Source organism: Prionailurus bengalensis, chromosome E1 (genome assembly GCF_016509475.1).
Source record: "Prionailurus bengalensis isolate Pbe53 chromosome E1, Fcat_Pben_1.1_paternal_pri, whole genome shotgun sequence".
In the NCBI taxonomy this organism is placed as follows: Eukaryota; Metazoa; Chordata; class Mammalia; order Carnivora; family Felidae; genus Prionailurus; species Prionailurus bengalensis.
This window is the reverse complement of record NC_057347.1, coordinates 1705250-1721378: the sequence shown is the minus strand read 5'-3', so window position 1 is coordinate 1721378 and position 16129 is coordinate 1705250. Positions and strand designations below refer to the sequence as shown.

The window sequence follows — 16129 nt, the reverse complement described above, 5'->3', positions numbered from 1 at the left end:
GTCGGGCGTCCGACTTCGGCTCAGGTCATGATCTCGCGGTTCGTGAGTTCAAGCCCCGCGTTGGGCTCTGTGCTGACAGCTTCGGAGCCTGGAGCCTGCTTCGGATTCTGGGTCTCCCTGTCTCTCTGCCCCTCCCCCACCCACGCTCTGTCTCTACCAAAAAATGAATGAATGTTAAAAAAATTAAAAAAATATATATGCTAAAACCAGGCCTGCCTGTAAATGCTATGAGTGTGGCACACATTGGGTTGAAGAAGGTCACGTCCCAGGGCAGGTGGGGAGGAGGCGATAATGGGTATACAGAGAGAGTTCTCCACGTGAATTGGTAGCATTTCTCTCTCTCTTTTTTTTAATGTTTATTTTGAGAGAGAGGGAGGGAGAGAGAATCCCAAGCAGGCCCCGTGCTGCCAGTGCGGAGCTCGACTCGGGAGATGGTGACCTGAGCTGAAATGGAGAGTCTGACGCTTAACCGACTGAACCACTCAGGCACCCCGTGTAATTTCTCTCTTAAGCTGAGTGGTCGGTCGATGAAGTTGTAATATACATATACCTATCTCTTTCTGTATCCGAACTACTTTGCAATTAGAGAAAAAGTTGAGCATAGATTCTGGCTTTCCGCCCGTGATGTCCCTCAGCCTCGGTCTTGGAACTGACCACAGGAGCGGGGAGAAACGAGCTGGGGGTGGGGCAGGGCAAGCAGTTTAGGAAGGCTTTCTGGAAGAGGGGGCATGCTGGTGGATGACAGACTGGAGGGAGGGGAGGCTCGCTGCCTGGCTCCCGGCCTTTGGATCCAGCCCTCCTTTCCTCTGAAGAAGCCCCCACCACAGAGAAATCCCCCCCTCCCACATCCAACGGTCCCCTGGTACTAATTGGCATTCTGCTAATTAGCCTCATTGTCAGCCTAAGTGCCTCCTTCCCTGGGGGACTTTTACCTCATTAACTGTGGAGGAGGGCGGTGGGGCGGCAGCTGTCCCGAGGTGGGCTGGGGCTGGTGGGTTTCTGCACCACACTGCTGGTCCCTCAGCACCACCCCCGAACCCCACATTAGTCCTGGAGTTTCTCGAATGGAGGCCACCATAGTGTGGGGGGCAAGCAGCGGGCTTGGAACCAGAAGAGGTGGCCCTAGACCCGGCAAGAGAAGGAATCCAGCCTCCCAAGGTGGGCGGGAGGTCCTGACGGCCCCTGGGCCCGTATGAGATGTTCATCCATCTCCGAGGGGTCCTATAAGTTGTTTTATTTTTTATTTTTAATATTTTAACTTTCCTTGAAGCCCGATCCAGGGTTTTCTCTACCACATCATCGCTATGTTTTTATTACGGACAGTCTCTTATACAAAAGACAATACGAACCCTCATGTATCCATATGTCCCTTTTTTTTTTTTTTTTTAATGTTTGGGGCCGGGGCGCCTGGGTGGCGCAGTCAGTTAAGCGGCTGACTTCAGCTCACGTCACGATCTCGCGGTCCGTGAGTTAGAGCCCCGCGTCAGGCTCTGGGCTGATGGCTCGGAGCCTGGAGCCTGTTTCCGATTCTGTGTCTCCCTCTCTCTCTGCCCCTCCCCCGTTCATGCTCTGTCTCTCTCTGTCCCAAAAATAAAATAAAAACGTTGAAAAAAAAGTTAAAAAAAAATAAATAAATGTTTGGGGCCAAGCAGTTCTTTAGTGATTTCATTTGTCCTCGGAGGAGGGGGTGTCTTTTTTTTAATATCTCAAGAAACCACTAAACTCTAGGTTAATTGACAGAATGCTTCCATAGGAGCCATGCAAACAGTGAGCATGACTCTGAGGACTGGGACAATTCTGCAGTGTATTCAGGTTCTAGCAGTTACTGTTAAAGGAACCCGAGGAAAACAAGTTCAGCAGGTCAGCCTCTCTGGAAGCCATCAGATGTGAAGATCTGCACAGAATGTGTCTGGTTCACAACCGGAATAAACCAACCAGGGGATCCTTTATAATTCGTGTGTGTGTGTATGGGGCTAGGGGTCACTATTACTGTTCTGTGGAGGGGGAGATTAGGGTCACTGTACATTGAATTTCTCCAGCTTCAGTAATTATGAGCACAGGGGGTCAGTCCTGTTTCTCTGCACTTCTCACCTTCCAGATTGCACTGCCTTTTGAGGTTTGAGGGCTATCCTATCCTTGTGGTCTTCATTTGGTCATTCATTGATTCAGTTGCTCCCCCCCCCTTTTTAAAAAATATTTATTGAAAGAGAGAGACAGAGAGAGAGAGAGAGAGAGAGAGAGAGTGAGCACAACCTGGGTAGGGCCAGAGGGAGACAGAGAGAGAATCCCAAGCAGCCTCCGCACTCCGATGAGGGGTTCCAACTCATGAACTGTGAGAACATGACCTGAGCCGGAATCAAGAGTCAGCCGCTTAACCGACTGAGCCACCCAGGTGCCCGAATTCAGTATCCCTTATTAAACACTGCCTATGAGTCGGGCATAAGTAAACTTATCAAAGACCTAGTATATGCCAAGTGCTTTACATATCTAATTTTACTTTATTAATCTCCCTATTATCTCTAAGTCTCTGAGAGATTAATGACCTGTCCAAAGCACTAACTTCGAATCGTTTTTTCCCTCCTCTCCCATGGTTTTGATCTTGCATGAGCGCCTGCCCAGATAACAGAGGGCTTCATTCACTTACGTGATACGGAACCTCTAATGGGTGCCAAGACCTGTACTGAACAAGGCTGACATGACTGCTGCCTTTAAGGAGATTCAACAGACACTTAAAAGTGTCAAACGTGAGCATGCATTGAAGCCAGGCAGCTAAAACAGAAGAGCTAAACTCAGCCCTAGTGGGTCAGGGAAGGCTTCCTGGAGGAGGTGACTTAGACACACGTAGGACAAAGCAAAAAATGCAGTGAGAGTGGGCATGGCCCGAATATTCCAGGGAGAAGAAACAGCGGGTGCACAAGCTGCAGGAGGGTCTGTTGCGTTCTGGCCACTGTGAGTAGATTTCAACATGGCTAGAATATATGAGACTGAATGGTGTTGTGGTGAAAAACAAGGCAGGAGAAGCAGGCAGAATCTTGAAGGTCTTTGGTGCCGTACTGTATTCAAAAGGCAGAGGGGAGGGGTGCAGCGAAGGGTCTCAAACATGAGTGACATCAGATGTGAGTTTCAGAAAAATCACTGTGGGTATGGAAAATTGACTTAAGAGGGTCCAGGCAGGGAGACCAAGCAGGTGGCTTTAAAGAGTAATGGGGGTAAGTGGGGATTGTGGCTTGGACAAGGACAACGACAAGGTAAATAGGAGGGGAGGGGAGCAAAAGTGGATGTGCATACGAATGGGCCAAAGAGAAGTGTCCGGAAAGGAGGATGTTAACCCCTATCCAAGGACTTTTCATTCTAACTCTCCTAAATGATGTTTGCATGAAGACCGCTGGCGCTGGCGGAGTCTTTCAGAGACAATACTGTTGCTGGAAGTGATCTCGGGGATCAAACGGCCTTCCTCCTCAACTTCACAGTTAAAGAAAAGCCCAGAGAAGCAAAGCAACTTACTCAAGGTCACACAGCACGACAGTGGCGGAACACGACTCCTCCTTCTTTTCACAGCATCACCCCGCCTCCCGTGAGGCTAATGGCTGGGGGTGCTGTGCCAACACCAGACCCAAGGTGACCCGCGCACGATTTGAAGAGGTTGGACGTGGGGTCCTCCTCCTCTCCCTACTACCCCTTCCCCCACCCGCGGCTCCAGCGATCAATGAATAATTGTTGAAACAGCTCCTTTGCGCAGAACGAGGGGTGCGGAGACAAAGGGGTGCGGTAGGATTCCCCGTCCCCTCTGAGGTCCCCCAGCCGGGGAAGGGGGTAAAGGGCACTCCGGAGGCAGCCGGCACCCCCGCCCAACTCCCACGTGGTTGCTCCAGCCAGATTCCCACCCTGAGGCCCCTCCCTCGGCGGCTCCACTGTTGCCATGGCAATCAGGTGGGTGGACAGCCCATCCTATCTAGAGGCCATCCAGCCCTCGCGTGGGGAGTTACCATAACAACCCCCCTAGTAATAGGGGGGCTAGGTCCCGCCCCCCTTCCCCCGCAAATTGAGGTGGGTGGCTTGATTGGCAGCTGGCACGCGAAAGAGGAGGAAAAGGGAAGGAAGAGCGTCAAAGGAGAGCGAAGGAGGAAATGCGGGAGAGAGAGGGCAAAACACAGGGGAAGGGGAGGAAACGCGTGTGCGCACGCGCACCGGCCGGTGGGCGCGCTCCGCGGCCGCCCGGCCACCGCCCACTTCTTCTCGCCCGGCTCGCGCGGTCGGTCGGTCCTCGCGCGCGCCTTGCGCTCCCTCTCTCTGCTGCGCCTGCGCGCAGGTGTCGGCGCCTAGGGGGAGGGGAACCCGGCGCGCTCGCGTCACGTTCCCTCGTCCACCCTCCCGGAGCGCGGCCGCTCCGCGCCTGCGCAGGAGAGTCGGGAGGCTCGGGTTGCGGACCGGGCGCCAGCTCCTGTCAGTCGGTGGGTCGGTCCTCCCGCCGGCCCTCCCCCTCCGCGTCCTCCGGGGGAGGCGCGGCGGAGTCCGCCCCCGGGATCCCCCCCGATGGGGGAGAAGCGGCGACGGCGGCAGCGGAATAACCGAGCCGGCGCGTGAGCGGCCCCGGGGCCCGGCTGCCCGCGGAGGCCATGGGCGACCCAGCCCCCGCCCGCAGCCTGGACGACATCGACCTGTCCGCCCTGCGGGTGAGCGCGCCGCCCCCAGTCTCGCCCCGGTTCCTGCCCCCCGCCGCCGGGGAGCGGCGCGGCCGCGCGCCTCACGTGCCCCCCGGGGCGCCCCCCGCCGCGGGGCCCCCGCCCTTGGCTTCCCCCCTGTCCGTGCACGCGCTGCGGATTCCGGGAGCCAGGTCGGTCCCCGCCCTGTGCTGCCCCGCCCCCACGCTCCCCCGCCGCCTCGGCCCGCACTCGGGCCCCGGACCCCTTCCCCCACCCCGCCTTCCCCAGACCTCGCCCCGCCACCTGCACGGTCGTGCCGGCGGTGCCCCTCCCTGGCCCCGTCCCCGCTCTCGGCCTCTTTCCAGCCTTGCCCCTGCTCGCGTCTCCTTCCTCCTCCTCCTCCCCTTTCTCGGCGCCTCGGATTTTGACTTTGCAACTGCTTCGACAGCCTCCCCCTCCTCGCCCGTCCTCCTCCTCGCCCGCCCCTGAATGGCACGTCCTCCCTGGCCGGAATTTCAGCCTTTCCGTCCGCACCCCGCGCCCCCCGCGGCCGCCGTGGTCCCCGTGCGCGGCTCTCCCTACGCCTGGTCTCGCGTTTCGAGTGCAGCAGCCCAGAACCAGGCATTTCCGGCCTCAGGGTCCCCGCATATTACATTACCAACTCTGCAGCGGTGTGGGGCTGGAGCCGAGACAAGTGCAGGGGGGAGGGGGGACGCGCTGGTTCCCTAAAGAAACCCAGGCTCGGGCTGGGGAGAGGATGTTTCTGTGCATGTACACACACATGCGTGTAGTCGGTGGGGGGGTCGGGATGGCAGCGGGCATGTCTGCGTGTGCTGGAGGGAAGGGGGAAGGTGATGGGGTCTCCAGGGAGGGGCTAACCAGAAAAGGGCACGTGCACGCCCTCATTTGGGAGCTCGTCGGCCGCGTTTGTACTGCTCGCAGCGCTGGCTTAAGGAGCAACTTAGTGATCTCAAGGTGAACACTCCAGACCGCCACCCAGGTGCGCTTTCTGTCCGGTGTCCTTCCGGCTTCCTCAACAGGCCCAGGTGTGCGGAGCGCAGGATTTCCCCTCTCGGGGTTGGGCTTCTCAGGAGGCCCGGGTTTGGTGTCTGGCTTTGGAGTTCGCCGGGGAACGTGGCCAGTAGTGGGAAAAGGCGGTCAACCGCACGGGTGCCCCGGATACGCCCGGAGGGGAGAGGGGAATTGAGGAGAGCAGAGTCATGTCGTTAATTGGGTCTCTCTAGGTGACACAGTTTCTCTCGACATTCAGGTCATAATTTGTTTGGTGCAATGTTGGGCCAGTTCAGTGTTCTCTCCTGCCTTGCTGGAGAGAAGGTGATGAACAGTTGCTCAGGAGGGAGACTAAGTATTGGATTTCATTTTGTGTGTGTGTGTGTGTGTGTGTGTGTGTGTGTGTGTGTGTGTGTGAGAAGGTGATGAACAGTTGCTCAGGAGGGAGACTAAGTATTGGATTTCATTGTGTGTGTGTGTGTGTGTTGGCCGGCAGAGGGTCTGAAGCCTTCAGGAGGGAACTTCTGAGGGTCAGTTTGAACGGGGATACTCAGCTGATACCCAGGTGGAGTAGGACAAGGTGCAGTTGCAAGCCCCCCGTAACAGGCTGTGCCCTAGGATGAACCCCCATCTTCCCTCCCCACCTTGGTTGTTGATTAACTCTGGCCACAGGCTCCCGTGGCTGCGGGGACTGACATGCAAGAAACACCGGGAGGGTCCAAACCGTGACCTTTGGTTTCTTCCCTGTGGGACTCTGCTTGGGCTTCTCTTTTCCTTTGGCCTCTTGGTAGTTTGGCCTGGACCCCTAGCCTGGGATTTCCAGCCACTGTGCAAATCTGACCTTGGACGTGGCATTTCCCTTCTGGATTTCTCTGCTAGAAGCCACGCTAGCCTCCTGCCTGATTCTCCTCTCCTTCCTCTCAGGAGAGGCCTCACACCTGCTCGAGGTGCTTTCTTGCCTCCTGCTTAAGGAAGTGCTCCCCTCCCCCTCCCACCCCACTACTCCAGGGCAGGAGGGGGAGGGGCTTTCTTTGAAAGGGAGCTAGGGAGGGCCTGCCTTCTCCTCGCTGCTGACCTTTTCTCAGTGCCTGCTCCCTCCACCCCACCTCCTGCAGAGCGAGCACCCCACCTCCTGGAGAGCGAGCGGCTGTGGGTGGCTCATCTCTTGTTTTGTCCCTGTTTTCCAGTGACAAACGGCGACCCGGAGAATTAGCGGCGACACCTGGTCTCCCTGGCCTGCACCATCTTGTGTTGGGGGCCCGGGGAGGGGCTGGGAGAGGACCACGTCCAGTCCAGCCGTTTTGAGCAGGCCTGGAGGGCCCGGGTTGTCTCTCTCTGGTTTCAAGCTAAGGCGTGGTTCGCAGCTGGTGCTGAGAGTAACAGTCTGGGTCGTCGGGGAAGGTGGGCCTGCCCGCACTCCCAGCACCGCGGGGAGAGGCCAGTGGACCCGCCCCAGGGTGACCTCGGGCTCCACGGGCTCGCTGGACCTCTCTGACACCCCGTTTCCCTACCAGCCTACGGGGCTTCCTCACTCACTGAGTCACCTTGGCCCCCGATTGGCAGCAAAGAGCCTTTCCTCCCAGCTCTACGTGGGGACAGTAATGGTGCCAAAGTTGAGAGTTGCTGCCAGAGTTCTGCGCATTAAGTCCCGGGTCCAGCTCCCGGCACAGGGGGCCCGTGTGGCGGCCCTTACCGTCGTTGCTGTCATCAGACGGCAGTCACAGCAGCCTCCCAGCACAGCTGTATCTGGACTAACGCTCCTTGGCCTGCTTTATTTTTACGCAGGTTTTATATAGCGTTCCCTTAGTCGGCTTTTACCGTCCTTCATCACGTTCATCGTCATCAGCTGACATGCACATTTGTTTTTATCGACAGGTTCAGCGAGAGCTAGGATTTTTGACTGTTTTGCTCATCTTTGCCTTTCCGGGGCCTGTTTTGCACATAAGGGGGGTTCAGTGTTTGTTGAAGAAACGCGTATTCCAACAAGTGACGGTCCCCTAGCACAATGCTCGCTCAGAGAAAGCATTCAATAAATGTCACGCTTGTTAGGGTTCCTCTTGCCCCTCTCTTGGAGACACACAATTAAGAACATCTTTGCTGAGTTGTTTTTGGAATCAGGCTTTGTCTGGTGGTGCACAGAGTTCTGGAAGCTTCCACCCGAGCGATGCCCTTGGAGTAAAATTAGGATCTGCCAAGAGAAAATATGGGCCTCTTGCCTCAGACCCTCTCCGTGTCCAAGCTTGGTTATGTTCCAGGAGAATCTTCTGACTTGTGGCTCTTGGCTTCTCGCAAAGGGTAGAAATCAGTAAAGTGGACGGGATGAGGGGGGAGCAGCCCCCAGGCCGACCTCTTTCCTTTCTGCGTTGCTCCTTGTGGGTGACCCACCTCCCAAATCAAACAGCTTCTCTTTCCCGTGCGGCCAGCTGGAAGTTTCAGACGGCAGGGTCCTCGGAACTCTGGAGCCACCCCCCGTGTCGCTGGGTTGAAACAACGTCACGGAGCCCAGTGAAGAGGGACTGGTTGATGGGTAGTAATGCTGCCCGAGGTGTTCTTTTTTGGATGATTTTGTGTGTTGTGTCTCTCCTTCCTCTTCCTTCTCTCCGCGCGAGGCTGTGGGGCCGGCGCCCTGGGAGAGTGGCGGCTCCGGGCACGTGTTCCCGGGGGGACCCACCCGTGTTCCGATGTGCTAGCTGCCCAGACGCTGGCGGTGGGTGCCCCAGGCACACCGACCCCCTGCAGCCCCAAGTAACTTAAGTAGTGACTCTTTCCCTGGAAAACTGCAGGGGGAGGCGGGGCCGTTGGGGAGCCCACGGTGCCGCTTGAGCCCACGCAGGGGAGGCCACAGAGAGCTCGGCTGGAGCCAGGTGTTCGGCCACTGCCCCCTTCCTGCCGTGGACAGGACGGGACAGGTTGTGGGCAGCGGGAGGGGCGGCAGCACCCCCCTCACACTCGCCCCAGGAGCTCAGTCAACGCTGTGCCGTGCAGAATCCGGATTTCGCACTCGGCCTCCGTTCCTTTCACCTTTGGACAGCTTGATACATACAGTGTCCTCCCGTCATTTGGGGGACGAGACGGCAGGAAGTATGTGGGACGCCCTTTATAGGCTTGTCCCCGGGCATCGGTCTATGAATGAGGAATGTGGTAATCTCTCAACCCAGAAACATCAAACAGCTCTGGGGCCAGAGAGCATCTCCAGAAGCCGTCCAAGAGTCGGCCTGACTAACGGTGCCGTCTCCAAAGTCGTACAGGACCTTCCTGCCGCAGTCACCGAGCGTTGGCGGGCACCAGGTTCCAGGTGCTCCGGGAAGGGTGTGACATTGGCCTCGGGGCTGCACTCAGCTGTTGACTCAGAGCTCTGAGGGCATTCAGCCTAGACATGCTTCCACAGGCTCAGCCTCCCCCTTTCGTTTTGTTTCCTTTAAGGTGTATTTATTTATTTTGAGAGAGAGGGAGGCTGAGGATCCCAAGCAGATTCCACACTGGCAGCAGAGAGCCTGACGCGGGGCGTGAGCTCACGAGCCGTGAGATCGTGACCAGAGTCGAAGTCGGACGTGCAACCCACTGAGCCACCCAGGCGCCCCAAAGCTCCCCCTTTCTTAACTGTTACTGCTTTCCTCAGTATCTTGGAATCCTCAAGGTCTGAAAGTTTTTGTCAATTCTGATTCCCGGGGATTCTACTCATTTTTCTCTTGTCCCGTGTTCGGTCATCTTGAATCTCAAGTCCTTTCTCTTCCCCAAGCATCCCCTTTACATCCCCGACTCCCTCAGTCTCTTCCTACGTTTAAGGAATAGAATGAAAAGTAACCAGGTTAATAAGTCGACTTTCAGACCGTTTCCTGAATGCGCACGGAATATAGGAACATTAGAAACTTTACTTGGTGAAAGCAGTGAGCCCTGGCCACACCCACGTTCCCTTCTCTTCCATCCTGTCCTTCCTGCTGGTCTCCTCACCAGCCGGTCCTTGACTTGAGTCTGGGGTTCTGCCATCTACAGGAAGCACTTCCAGAGGCTAATTGAGGGGGTTCTTGAGGGTTTTTGTTCTTTAGAAGGGTAGGGAATGTGAGGGAGGAGAAAAGGAAGGTCTGGAATTATACTGGCCCTGGGAGCCCCTGGAGATTTAGTCTGGTGGCCAGGCAGCCTGAGGGTGTACTTGCTAATTGTGGGGGAGGTTTCTTGTTTTGTTTGAGGAAAGATCTAGAACTAGGCACAGAGGTCATATTGAGGCACAAGGTAGACGTGGCTTTGCTACAGTCTAGGAGTGGGGAGAGGCATTACTAAAATGGCCATGTACGTAGTTATGCACGTGCGTCATCACAAACCACGATGTCATCACAAACCACGATAAAGGCCGTAGCAGAGAACTTTAGCGGGCCGCGAGAGCATATCACAAGAATCTTTCTTACTTTTCGTAAGACGAAAGTGTTTGGTGGTTGATTGAGGGACCGACAGGTCCCAGGTCAGAAAAGCGAGCTGGCAGCACCGAGAAGGAATAGGGGGCACCAGCGGGAGGAGTTTGGCGATGGCTGGAGTTGGGAGACCCTGGAATGGGGCAGTTCTTCGGGCGGAGCGTTCGGTTGACAGCTGAGGACCCGGGGCCTCCAGGCTTCGTTTCCACAAGGATTTCTTCTGAGCCTTCCTGGGCGGGGGGGGGGAGAAGTTTGTTTTGAAGGGTTAGGGCACGTATATGGGACGGGCCCATGACTCCTAGGACCCTTGTGTTTGTTTATTGAGGTAGGATCTCTGCATGCTGTGTGTGTGTGTGTGTGTGTGAACTACGAGTGAGCGTGCCTGTTGTCTACAGCAGGCGTGTGAGGGTTGTCCCTAGATGTGTGATTTTAGGTTGGTGACAGTGGTACAGACTCGAGGCGAACAACGTGAAGTCGCGACGTACGCACTCTAGGTGAAATGATCGCCACCGTCCGGTAATTAGCGTTTCCGTCTTCTCGCTCAGTCACCTGTAGGGGAGGGGAGGGTGTCCCCAGTTGCGGTGAGCTGAGTGGTGTCTGGGGCTGGAAGGTGGGGGCGTCCCCCAGAAATGGGCATGGACAGGCCCAGCCCCGGGCCTCGCTCCGGCCGGCCGTGGGAAGTGGGGTTCTCCCCGTTAGTAGACCCTGTGTATAAAGAGACGAGGTTCTCAGCTGACCCTGTGTGCCGGTGAAGGGTGAGTGGGGTGCGCAGGGGGAGTGTTCCCGACTCCGCGTGTCGCCAACGGAAAGGGCTGGGGCAGCCACAGTGCGGGGAGGGCGGCGGGCCGGGCGGCGGGCCGGGCTGCGGAAGGGGCCGCGGCCTCCGGAGAGAGATGGTGAGGACGGAACCGAGGAGACCGTGCCCAGGAAAGATGGAGATGGTGGGCAGGGGAGGGGGCCGGAAGGCCTCGGACTCCCCGGGAAGCGTCCCCACGGCAGGAGGACCTGCCTTCCAGGGGTGTTTGGGCGTCACTGTCACTGTATCCGGGAACCTCTAACGGCATCAGCGTGTGGGGCCAGTGTCCGCAGCACGGGGGACACTGGTCCCTCCGCCCAGGTTGCCCGTAGTGCCTCTTGTGAACCTGGCGTGGGCTCGGGAAGGCACAGCTTTCTGCCGTGAAGTCCCTCCTTCGCTGCCTTCTGGGTGGAGAGAGGGACGTAGGCAGTAAATGACTTCTGCATGGCACACGCCTCCCCTGACAGCTTTTATTTGTCTGCCAGCACACCTCCGAAGGTAAAACGGACAGGCTCCAAGCCAGACCGGGAGGAAGAAGATTCTCGTGTTCTCTCTTTACCACCCACCCGCTCTTTCTCTCAAGGCGCATTTGTGAGAAGGTGGCTGAAGCGTGTGTCGTACTCGGTCCTTAATTCTGAGCGGCTCAGGAAAGAGTCTTCGAGAAAAGAGGCAGGGGCGCTCCAGAGCCCAGGCGTCAGCGGCAGGAGCGGACGCCCACGGTGTCTGGGGAGAGGAGGCTAGCGCACTTCTCTTTCCTCTCCCGTCTTTCTCTTTTCCAGTGTTTTAAATTGTTTTACTTACAGAGGGCACGTGTGTGTGTCAGAGCACGGGAGGGGCAGAGGGAGAGAGAGAGAATCTCAAGCAGGCTCCGTGCTCAGCGTGGAGCCCCACACGGGGCCCGATCCCACACCCTGAGATCACGACCGGAGCCAAAATCGAGAGTCGGTCCCTCAACCGACCGGGACACCCAGGCGCCCTCCTCTCTGGTCTTTCTGTTCTCCGGTCGTTGCCTCGAAGACAGAGGTGCGTGCGAACGTCCTCTCAGATTGCAGAGGGAGGAAGGCAGCCTTCCTAGGGTGTGCTCTGGGGGAGAACGGCCCCCTGGGGGTGGGTGAGTGACGGGGGACAGAGCAGTGACGGGGACAGGTGGGGGAAGCCGAGGGACAGGGCTGCCGTCCGCTTCCCGCTGCCCCTGGACCTTAGGACAGCACAGCTTGATGGGCTGGGCTGGTCTCACCACGGCTTGGAGACCCTCTGGCCTCGACGGGTTCTTCACACCGGAACCCCCCTGGGCCCACGTGTCCCACAGCCCTGGGTTGGGGGAAGGGACAGCATGTGGCTCCGAGGCTTGTCGGTTCCCTTGTCCCTAGACCTCCACATGCTCCTTTCCCTTACTTCGGTTCGGAGCTCAGGCTGTTCCAGTACGAGTCCTTTATGCCTGGGCGTGGGGTCGCTGCAGAAGGGGTGTGGGTGAGACCGGTAAGCAGTCCTCGCAGCGCAGTTGGTTCTCTCCTCGTGTAATCTCGCCGTCCCTCCCAGAGCCCTTGGGAGTGGGCGACTCTCCCCTCGTCGCCCGCCCCGGTCGAACACGCCAGGGCTCATGGAAGGGAGTCCACGGACCTCTCTGGGGCTGGACGGCCAGTAAACGGCGGATCCCGGGGTGGGACTCGGGTCTGACTCACTGCGGAGCCCGAGCGTGTTGGCTCCTGTGCCGTTGGCTGCCTGCTCCGGGAGGCAGGGCCTGGCGGTGCGTGGGGGAGAGAGGGCCCTGTGTGGCCCACGTCCTAGGCCGTGTGCTTTGAGAGTGGTGTTTCCTCCTGACTTTCATCGTGAACGCGTGGGTGCAGCGAGCAGGCCTCGCGACCTCTCGTGGGAACACACCGCTGTCCCTGTGTCTGTGCTCACGCTGTTCGGAGGCTCGGGGAGTGTGGCCCGCGTCGTGGACGGAGGCAGCCTGCGCGAGGACTGCCTGCAGCCGGGTTGAGGGGCACGCGGTCCGGATCTGTGTCTCGACAGAGGACAGGCTCTGTTCCTAGACGTGGGGCGTGTTTCGAGAAGCGGGAGTGGGGCTCCAGCCCGAGTCTCTGGGGGCTGCGGGGGGCTGGCGTTGGCGGGCACGTGCCAGCAGTGCTGGCTTCCTGGGGCCCGTGCCCGGAACTGGCGGAGATTCGTGGGTGCCGGGCTGCCGGGCGGAGCACTGACGACAGGAGGGAAGGACACTCACGGGAATCCAGGAGATTGGGTTCAGAGGAGGGTAGACGGACTCAGAGAGGCCTGTCCTTCAGCAGGAAGAGAGGAAGACTCTCACTCCTGCCTTAAAAATGTTTTTTATCACAGCTAAACAGGCACAAAATGGAGCATTTTAGCCGTGTTAAGCGCGCCGTGCAGCCGTCCCCAGTGCCCATGTCCACACCCGTCTGTCCCCATGAAACGTGAACCCCGGCCCGGGACCCACCATTCCCGCCTCCACCCTTTGTGCGTGTGCCGAGTGGAGCTGGCCTGACGCAGCAGGTGCCTCACTGGTTGAGTCGGGAGAGCTGACCCCTCGCCCGCCCGCCTCCCAGGAGGCGCCAGGCCTGACACGGATACGCACCAAGTGGTGCAGGAATCAGTGGCGGACGAGGCAGCGGGAAGAGAAGCCAAGGGTCTCTCTTCCGTCGTCAGTGCTTCTGGCCGCCACCCGCTTTCCGGCTCGGCCTGGACCCACCGTGGCGCCCGTACCGGCTCCGACTCCTCATCCTGGGGGCCCAGGGCAGGGGCTGGAGGAAGGTGGGAAGGCCATTCGGGGGACGACGGTAACAAAACGCGGCAGCATCTCTGTGCGTGTTAAAGGGGAGGAAGAGACCCGCCCTGTGACGGTCCCGTGGGCCCTGCACCTCGCCGTTCGCGGGGGGTGGCCCGCGGGGGGTGCCTCTCTGCCCGGGGGCTCGGTTCCACACACCTGTGTTCGCACAGCGCCAGCAACCTTTCTGGGTGCCCAAGGCTCGGACGTGGACGGAGGGACGATTCGAGTGTCGGGTGGTGTCTTCCGAGGTCTCTTCGGAGGGGGGATGGGCCGTAGGAAACCCTGAACGGCCCTTGAGGCCCCTTTGATGACAGCCTCCTGGGCCTCCTGGAGCCCTGGCAGGCCGTGTCCCCGGTGTGGTGTCCACACACCAGACTCGGAGGGTGACGCAGAGTCGAGTTGGGTTTCTCAGAGTAGAGGTGGCCGGCACGGAGGGCTGCCCCGCTCCCTGGCCTTCCCTTTTCCACGCCACGTGCGGCGGCGTCATCGGCCTTCAAGGGGAGACGGAGGTGGGCTTGGCAGTCGGGTCACCTGGGAGGACGGGAGGGCGGAGAGCCCCTCGGCACACGGAGGCCTGCCTCGCGGGTCAGCGTCCAGGTCGCAGAGGCCTCTGGCGGCCGGTGGGCATGGTGACTTAGGTCCACCTCTCAGGGCTTTGTCCCCAGATCACCAGTCTTTGTGCCGGATCCCAAAGACAGACGGACGTTTTCTCCGTCTTCTGTGCACGACCTAGACGAGGCCACACGTGCTCCGTCCCCTTTCAGGGTCTGCCCGGAGTGCCCTCGCGCTCCCGTCTAAAGCCCCCTCTTTCCTTACGTCGAGCCGGGTGTGAGTGGGGTTGGTGCTCTTCCTTGAACCCAGCCTGTCGTGCCCAGCCCTGGTGCTCAGAGTTTGAGTGAAGGAGTGCTCCCGTCGCTCACTCCTGGGGCCGCCGCTCGCCTTGGGTCTTACCCTGCTGTCCGGCATGGCGCTCTCCCTGGATGTGCTCGTCCGCACCGTTCGCCGAGGAGAGTGAGAAGTCACCTAAGTGCTCGCGTGTAAAGCAGAGCCCCCGCGGGTCGTCTCACATCGTTCCAGGTGCCCGTGGGAGGCCAGGGGGCTCAGAGCTCGCTAGCTCGGACCTCCGGCGCTGCTCGCTGACCACGGCGCTGCGTTGCCCGGCCCCGTCTAAGTCGGGGGCTCGCGCGCGCTTGGCGGGCCCAGGGTCGCAGCCTCCTCACGTTGGGTAGACTTGACGTCTCCCTGGCTGCTGACCCCGGGGGGCCGGTGGAGCTCCGGCAACGCGATGCACGGGGCGGTGAGCGTGGCGTTCAGAGCCCGGAGACCCGGTTCCTGTTTCAGTTCCGTCTCTCGTTTCCAGGATGCGTGTCGGTGGCTGGGACTTGGCTTCCTCGCTTGCAGGATGAAGGGGCTCAGTCAGAGTCACCTGGGTCACTTCTCCAGCCTTCAGGTGCTGAGCGCTGCTCCCGGAGGCGATCCAGTGGGTCCAGGGTGGAACGGTGACACGTTAGTCCCCAGGTGATCTGATGCAGATCGGCCCCCAGAACTACGGGACCAGATGACCCCTAGGGTCCCTCCGGATCCAGGAGTCCCCTGCTCCCTTCTCCCCTCCCTCCCTCCCTCCCTCCCTTCCTGGAAAACCGCGAGTACCTACTGTGTGGGGTGCTGTTTGTTCTCAGTGTTGCCTTAACCGTGCGAGCAGGGAAGGGGTGCGATCTGCGACGTCCCGCGCGCAGGGAAAAAAGGCGCGCTTCGGGGGCGGTGACTGTGTGTGAAGCTGGGCGTGACGGAGTTGAGAGAAACAGGCCAGGGCGAGACGGCCAGGGATGAGGTCTGAGCTCGTCTAGGGAACACCGGCCCCTACTGTAGCGACCTCAGGGGGCCAAGTCGGGGTGTGGGTGGGGGGCTGGGCATCTGGGAAGGACGCAGGATAGGGGAAGGTTCAGAAGGCCTCCAGGCCTGCGAAGCAGGGTCATCACCGTCCGAGCGCAGCGGGGACTGAGCCCTGAGCCCACCGGTGCCGCGGAGGGCAGCGGCCAAACCCGGGGAGGGCTGACCTGGGGAGATCGGGCCTTTTACTGGGCTTTTGAAGACAGGGAGGGGCCTGGAGTAGTGGGGCCTTCCCATCACCACTCATCCCTAAGGGCACAGGCCCTGGAGACAGAGTTCAACTGACGCCCCAGTTCTGTCACTTCCTGGGTGACCTTTGGCGAGGGCCCATTTTTGTCATCTGTCACATGAGGGTGGCAAGGCCAAGGCCTGCCTCCCAGAGCCATTGTGGGGATGGGACACGAGCGTAGGTAAGGTGTCTGGTTGGATAGGTGGGGGCTGCCTGATTTCTCATGAAAGAAAGTCCCAGAAAGGGCATCTCCTGGGGTCTGGACATTCATGTTCTCCCTAGTGTTTTGTTTGGGAAAGAGAAGACCGTCTGGGCCGTGGGTGGGTGAGTCACTGAGCCCCCAGGTGTGAGCCCTCGGGGTCCCCTCTC

The 16129-nt window shown here is 59.2% G+C and overlaps 1 protein-coding gene across 21 annotated transcripts in view; it reads left to right on the top strand.

The window, feature by feature from the left end:
- The first annotated feature begins 4247 nt into the window (after positions 1 to 4247).
- Positions 4248 to 16129, top strand: part of MINK1 (misshapen like kinase 1) — a 43027-nt gene continuing 31145 nt past the window's right edge. For 14 of the 21 annotated variants that reach the window (XM_043582825.1, XM_043582821.1, XM_043582819.1 and 11 more), the window contains exon 1: positions 4391 to 4673. In XM_043582825.1, the coding sequence (XP_043438760.1) occupies positions 4617 to 4673 (57 nt within the window). In that variant the 5' untranslated portion in view covers positions 4391 to 4616. Of the gene's footprint in view, positions 4674 to 16129 lie in introns of all 21 variants that reach the window. The other 7 variants (XM_043582810.1, XM_043582807.1, XM_043582806.1 and 4 more) reach the window with 3 other exon arrangements.